Source organism: Heptranchias perlo, unplaced genomic scaffold, assembly GCF_035084215.1.
Source record: "Heptranchias perlo isolate sHepPer1 unplaced genomic scaffold, sHepPer1.hap1 HAP1_SCAFFOLD_490, whole genome shotgun sequence".
NCBI lineage: Eukaryota > Metazoa > Chordata > Chondrichthyes > Hexanchiformes > Hexanchidae > Heptranchias > Heptranchias perlo.
The window spans coordinates 122,865-130,258 of record NW_027139506.1 but is presented as its reverse complement, the minus strand read 5'-3'; the positions used below and the strand labels follow the sequence as shown (position 1 = coordinate 130,258).

Below are 7,394 nucleotides of genomic sequence, written 5' to 3'. Positions count from 1 at the left end.
CTTTCACCACCTCAGGACGTCCCAAAGAGCTTTACAGACAATGAAGTACTTTTGAAGTGTCGTCACTGTTGGAATGTAGGAAACACGGCAGAAAATTTGTGGAGCTCAGAGGAGGCCGTTCCCCGCTCTGGTGCAGCCCTCGCTCGCTCGCCTCTCACTCACTCCCTCCCTCGTCGGTCCCTCCCTCGCCCCTCACTCATTCCACTCACACTCACTCCCTCGCACTCTCATTCACTCCTCACTGCCTCACTCTTTCCCTCCCTCACTCTTTCCCTCCCTCACTCCTTCCCTCCCTCTCCCTCCCTCACTCACTCACTGCGAGGGATTGCTGTCGGTACATCGTGACCTGAGGAAATCTGTGGGCCGGCTTCGAGCGGCCTACAACCTGGGCTTTAGTGACCGTTGTGTGTAATCCTGGAGCGCATCAGAGCGATGGGGGAATAATCCTGAGCAGTGAGTGGAGAGTGTTAGTGCGTTTATCGATTCTTTTGTATTAAGATGAAGTTATTTTCTTGCAATCCCATAATGTTCCATGTAGTTTTTGTATGAATCGCGGTTTGTGTTGATGAATATATCTCTCACTGTGTAATTCCCAGCGACAGGGGGAATAAGACGGTTTTATTTTATTTGTATGATTTTCCTGTGCACAGATTTCTCTGTAACTGCAACGTGCTGACATCAAAGAATCTGAGTTTACAGCTCTGGAAAGTGTCATAAGATCCAGGAAAGGATTTGATGCTTTACTCTGGACAACAATAAAAGCTGCTGCAGAAAGTGTCCTGGTCTCCTGATCTGGGTCCTGACTGTGTGTCTGGGGGAAGGGGTTCAGGGGGAGGGGGAGGGGGGAGGGAGAGGGGGAGAGCTGTGTCTGTTTCGGCCGGAGACAGTGGCCAGGGAGGGGGGGAGGGGGTGGAATCAGCAGCGAGGGAACAGAGTTTGTGGCGGGGATCGAAGACGATGGCCGAAATTTTAACTCCGAGCCCGGAAGTCGGCGGGGCCGAATTCCCTGAGTCCGGGTTTCCTGGACGTCCTTAGGATTTTGATGCCAGGACGTCTTTTAGGTTTTTTTTGACAGTTTTGCGCCCGAGAGGCCGTCCGGATTGACAGGCTGGTCTCAGTCGGACGGGAGAAGAGCAAGGAAGATGATGTGAGCAGGTAAGTGTTAGACAGGGAGCGCGGGGGTTGGGGCAGGGGAGCGATGTGGGGTCATCGGGGTGGGGGGGAGGGTTGGCTGTCATCGAAGGTCATCGGGGTTCCGGAGTCATCTGGGTGTTCGGGTGTCATCGTTGGGGGGGGGGTTCATGGGGGGTCGGAGATCGTATGGGGGTCACAGATCATGGTGGGGGTCGGAGATCGTGGGGGCGGTCGGAGATTGTGGGGGGGGCGTCGGAGATCGTGGGGGGGGGTCGGAGATTGTAGGGGCAGGTTGGTGATTGTGTGTCGGAGGGTCGGAGATCGTGGGGTGGAGGGGTTGCCCCAGGGAAGCTTTTTGGGCCTGGGGGAAGCACTCCTGCTTCTCCGGGCCCACAAGCCGTGCAATAAAGGCACTCACCTGCTGTTTGGGGCCTTCTCACCTCCTCTCACGAGGCGTGAAGAAGAAGGCCCGGGAATCCAGACAAAGCAGCACTCCCTCCGCACTGCCCTGGAGTGGCAGCTTGGATCATGAGCTCAAACTCCCGAGCCCCAGCAAGTCGCACAACTCTCCAGTCACAGAATAGAACATAAGAACATAAGAAATAGGAGCAGGAGTAGGCCAATCGGCCCCTCGAGCCTGCTCCGCCATTCAATAAGATCATGGCTGATCTGATCCTAACCTCAAATCTAAATTCATATCCAATTTCCTGCCCGCTCCCCGTAACCCCTAATTCCCTTTACTTCCAGGAAACTGTCGATTTCTGTTTTAAATTTATTTAATGATGTAGCTTCCACAGCTTCCTGGGGCAGCAAATTCCACAGACCTACGACCCTCTGAGTGAAGAAGTTTCTCCTCATCTCAGTTTTGAAAGAGCAGCCCCTTATTCTAAGATTATGCCCCCTAGTTCTAGTTTCACCCATCCTTGGGAACATCCTTACCACATCCACCCGATCAAGCCCCTTCACAATCTTATATGTTTCAATAAGATCGCCTCTCATTCTTCTGAACTCCAATGAGTAGAGTCCCAATTTACTCAACCTCTCCTCATATGTCCGCCCCCTCATCCCCGGGATTAACCAAGTGAAGCTTCTTTGTACTGCCTCGAGAGCAAGTATGTCTTTTCTTAAGTATGGCCTTCTTGATCACCTGCTGCACCTGCATACTAACTCTTTGGAAACCAACTGAGCTCTGCACCGGTCAGGCAGCATCTGAGGGCCAATGTTTTGGGTGGGATCCTGAGTCAGTTGTGCTGTTTATTGCCAGCAATTTGTTTTATTCAAAGTCCAGATGCCATTTTGTCAAAATGTCTTTAATCTAAAAACGGAGAAACAGTGTACACACGCTGACACTAAAGGAATTGAAGGTGAAATATTAGTGAGCATTCCTGGTTCCTTTCAGAGACCGAGCAATCAGTTATTGAAGCCCCCCTGCCCATGGTTTAGTGGGTGAAGTGTAACTGGTCTGATGTGTTGACCGTGGGCTCCACATGGTCTTAGTCTCATTAAACTGGGGGAGGAAAAAGAATCAGTCAGGGTTAAATTTATATTTATCAGTGACTTGGATGAAGGAATAGAGACCCGTGTATCTCAGTTTGCTGACGACACTAAGTTAGGTGACACAGTAAATGGTGTAGATGGGAGCAGAAAGTTGCAAAGGGACATTGGTCGATTCAGTGAGTGGGCAAAACTGGGGCAGATGGAGTTCAATGTGGGGAAGTGTGAGGTCATTCACTTTGGACCTGAGAAAGATCGATCAGAGTATTTTCTAAATGGTGTGGAGCCGAGAGATTTAGGGGTCCAAGTACAGAAATCACGAAACGCCAGTGGACAGGTACAAAAAATAATTAAAAAGATGAATGGGATGTTGGCCTTTATCTCGGGGGCTGGAATTCAAAGGGGAGGAAGTGATGTTCCAGCTGTACAGAGCTCTGGTCAGACCCCATCTGGAGACTGGGTTCAGTTCTGGGCACCGCACCTCAGGAAGGATATATTGGCCCTGGAGAGGGTGCAGCACAGATTCACCAGAATGATACCAGGGCTGAAAGGGTTAAATTATGAGGACAGGTTGAACAGACCAGGCTTGGATTCCCATGAGCAGAGAAGATTAAGTGGTGTTTAAAACGTTTAAAAGATTTGATAGGGGAGATAGAGAGAAACTATTTCCTCTGGTGGGAGAGTCCAGAACAAGGGGGAATAATCTTAAAATTAGAGCTCGGCCGTTCAGGGGTGATGTCGGGAAGCATTTCTTCACACAAAGGGGAGTGGAAATCTGGAACTCTCTCCCCCAAAAAGCTGTTGAGGCTGGGGGTCAAGTGAAAATTTCAAAACTGAGATCGATAGATTTTTGTTTGGTAAGGATGTTAAGGGTTACGGAACCAAGACGGGTGGATGGAGTTAAGATACAGATCAGCCATGATCTCATCGAATGGCCTCCTCCTGTTCCTAAATTCGTATGACCAGAACTGGACACAATACTCGAGTGGGACTGACCAGAACTGGACACAGTACTCGAGGTGGGTCTGACCAGAACTGGACACAGTACTCGAGGTGGGTCTGACCAGAACTGGACACAGTACTCGAGGTGAGTCTGACCAGAACTGGACACAGTGCTCGGGGTGGGTCTGACCAGAACTGGACACAGTGCTCGGGGTGGGTCTGACCAGAACTGGACACAGTGCTCGGGGTGGGTCTGACCAGAACTGGACACAGTGCTCGGGGTGGGTCTGACCAGAACTGGACACAGTGCTCGGGGTGGGTGTGACCAGAACTGGACACAGTGCTCGGGGTGGGTCTGACCAGAACTGGACACAGTACTCGAGTGGGTCTGACCAGAGCCCTGTACAGTTTGACCATGACTTCCTCTGACTGTATTCTCCTGTTTTTGATTTGTTGTCCAACATTCTTTTGTCTTTGTTGGTTTGCAGCTCTGTGTTGGTCGGACATGTTTCGTGTCGAGTTTACTGAGACTTGTAGCCTCTGCTGCTTTGCTTTTTCTCATCTCTCTTTCCCCACTGATGAACCTTTTAACTTTCTCTATATATTTTTCTATTCCTCCCAGAGAGCTCCTTCCCTTTCCTCTCTGCAGGATTTGTAAAGGTTATTGTTCCTCTTTATAGGAACATAGGAACAGGAGTAGGCCATTCAGCTCCTCTTGCCTGCTCCGCCATTTGATGAGATCATGGCTGATCTGTGATCTAACTCCATATACCTGCCTTTGGCCCACATCCCTTAATACCTTTGGTTGCCAAAAAGCAGATTTAAATTTAGCAATTGAGCTCGTATCAATTGCCGTTTGCGGAAGAGTGTTCCAAACTTCTACCACCCTTTGTGTGCAGAAATGTTTTCTAATCTCGCTCCTGAAAGGTCTGGCTCTAATTTTTAGACTGTGCCCCCGACTCCTAAAATCCCCAACCAGCGGAAATAGTTTCTCTCTTTCCACTCTATCTGTTCCCCTTAATATCTTATAAACTTCGATCAGATCACCCCTTAACCTTCGAAACTCGAGAGAATACAACCCCAATTTGTGTAATCTCTCCTCGTAACTTGACCCTTGAAGTCCGGGTATCATTCTAGTAAACCTACGCTGCACTCCCTCCAAGGCCAATATGTCCTTCCGAAGGTGCGGTGCCCAGAACTGCTCACAGTACTCCAGGTGCGGTCTAACCAGGGTTTTGTATAGCTGCAGCATAACTTCTGCCCCCTTGTACTCTGGTCCTCGAGATATAAAGGCCAGCATTCCATTTGCTGCCTTGATTATTTTCTGCACCTGTTCATGACACTTCAATGATCTTTATACCTGTACCCCTCAGTCCCTTTGGACATCCACTGTTTTTAACTTTTTACCATTTAGAAAGTACCCTGTTCTATCCTTTTTTGATCCGAAGTGGATGACCTCACATTTGTCCACATTGAATTCCATTTGCCACAGTTTTGCCCATTCACCTAATCTATCAATATCGCTTTGAAATTCTATGTTTTATTATATCAGTTTATTATATCAGTTTTAAATCATTTGTGAAACCATTTAGGGTCTGGTCTGAGCTGATTAGTTTTCGGTTTGTGTTTACTGAGCCCAGCTTGCTGTATTCTGGCTCCAGATTGTAAAACTGCAATCTTGTTCTTCTGATTTTTGTTTCTGAACTGCTGCTGCAGGCCTGAAAGGGTTAATCTTCAACCAAAGTGAGTCATGAAACCACTTCCTGCACTGAGAGTTTGCAAGAATTTCACTTCCTGCTCTGGTTCCTCGCTCTCTCTTTCTCTCTCTCTGTGCTGTGTGAAAACTTTTTCAGGTGTTGTAGGAATGGAGCCCGGAGCTTTCGAGGATGAATTAACCTGTGCTGTGTGTCTCCAGGTGTACCAGGACCCGGTGATATTACCCTGTCTGCACAGTTTCTGTTTGAAATGTATTGAGGGAGTTTGGGCCCAGACAGCAGGCCCAGAAGGGTTTGAGTGCCCTCAGTGTCGCCGGAAATTCAACCCCAGGCCCAGTCTGGAGAGAAACTTCACGCTGTGTAATATCGTGGAGAAATACAATCGCTCACAGCCTCCTGCTGATTCAGGCCGTGTCATGTGTGAGTATTGTGAAGAAAATCCAACCCCGGCTGTGAAGACGTGTCTGAAATGTGAAACTTCCTTTTGCTCCCTTCATTTAAATCCACATTTACGGAAAGAGGCCTTGAAAGATCACACCCTAATCGAGCCTACGGCTGACCTTACAGAGAGACAGTGCCTTGACCATAAGAAGGTCTTTGAATTCTACTGTAAAGATGATGCAGAGAGTGTATGTGTTTCCTGTATAATAACAGGGAAACATAAATCCCACACACTGCTGAGCCTCGAACAGGCACAAGCTGCAATTAAGGTGAGTGACACAATTCCTGATATTAAATACAGTGAGGGAGAGTTTTCCTGTTAATGATGAATGTTAATTAGAACTGATTGCAGACGGTGCTGATTTAGCCCAGAGTTTTCATGCTGCCCTGGGTCTGTGCTAGTGAGTATAGGAACAGGAGAATGGACCAGATGAATGCATGGCTACAGGGATGGTGTAGGAGGGAGGGATTTGGATTCCTGGGACAATGGGACCAGTTCTGGGGAAGGTGGGACCTGTACAAGCGGGACGAGTTACACCCGAGCAGGATTGGGACCGATGTCCTCGTGGGGGTGTTTGCTCGTGCTGTTGGGGAAGGTTTAAACCAGAATGGCAGGGGGATGGGAACCTGAGCAGGGAGACAGAGGTGGGGGAAACAAGCATGGAAACAAAAGACAGAAATGGACGAAGCAATTGTGGAAGGCAGAGAAAACAAGGGCGAAAAACAAATAGGGCCATAGTGCAAAATAAAACTAAGATGACTAGCAATCTTAAAAAGACAAGTCTAAAGGCATTGTGTCTAAATGTGCGGAGCATTCGCAATAAGGTAGATGAATTAACAGCGCAGATAGATATTAACGGTTCTGATATAGTTGCAATTACGGAGACATGGCTGCAGGGTGACCAAGGATGGGAACTGAACATCCAGGGGTATTCAATATTTAGGAAGGACAGGCAAAAAGGGAAAGGAGGTTGGGTAGCGTTGTTAGTAAAGGAGGAAATTAATGCAATCGTGAGGAAGGATATTGGCTTAGAAAATCACAATGTGGAATCTGTATGGGTGGAGCTAAGAAACACCAAGGGGCAGAAAACGTTGGTGGGGGTTGTCTATAGGCCCCCAAACAATAGTGGAGAAGGCATTAAACAGGAAATTAGAGATGCATGCAAGAAGGGTACAACTATAATCATGGGTGACTTGAATTTACATATAGATTGGTCAAACAAAATGAGCAATAATACTGTGGGGGAGGAATTCCTGGAGTGTGCACGTGATGGTTTTGTAGACCAATACATTGAGGAACCAACTAGAGAACAGGTGATCTTAGACTGGATATTGTGCAATGAGAAAGGATTAATTAACAATCTTGTTGTGCGGGGTCCCTTAGGGAAGAGCGACCATAACATGATAGAATTCCTCATTAAGATGGAGACTGAAGTAGTTGAATCCAAAATTAGGGTCCTGAATCTAAATAAAGGAAATTACGAAAGTATGAGGTATAAGTTGGTTCTGACAGATTGGGGAACTTTACTAAAAGGGATGTCGGTGGACAGACAATGGCGAATATTTAAAGAACATGTGCAGGAATTACAACAATTATTCATTCCTGTCTGGTGCAAAAATAAAACAGGAAAGGTGGCTCAACCATGGCTTACAAAAGAAATTAGGGAT

At 47.6% G+C, this 7,394-nt stretch overlaps 1 protein-coding gene across 1 annotated transcript in view; it reads left to right on the top strand.

Annotated features, from left to right (window-relative positions):
* Positions 1-5,364: 5,364 nt before the first annotated feature.
* Positions 5,365-7,394, top strand: part of LOC137313922 (E3 ubiquitin/ISG15 ligase TRIM25-like) — a 29,998-nt gene continuing 27,968 nt past the window's right edge. The window contains exon 1 of the mRNA XM_067979643.1: positions 5,365-5,995. Coding sequence (XP_067835744.1) covers positions 5,435-5,995 — 561 coding nt within the window. The 5' untranslated portion in view covers positions 5,365-5,434. The remainder of the gene's footprint in view (positions 5,996-7,394) is intronic.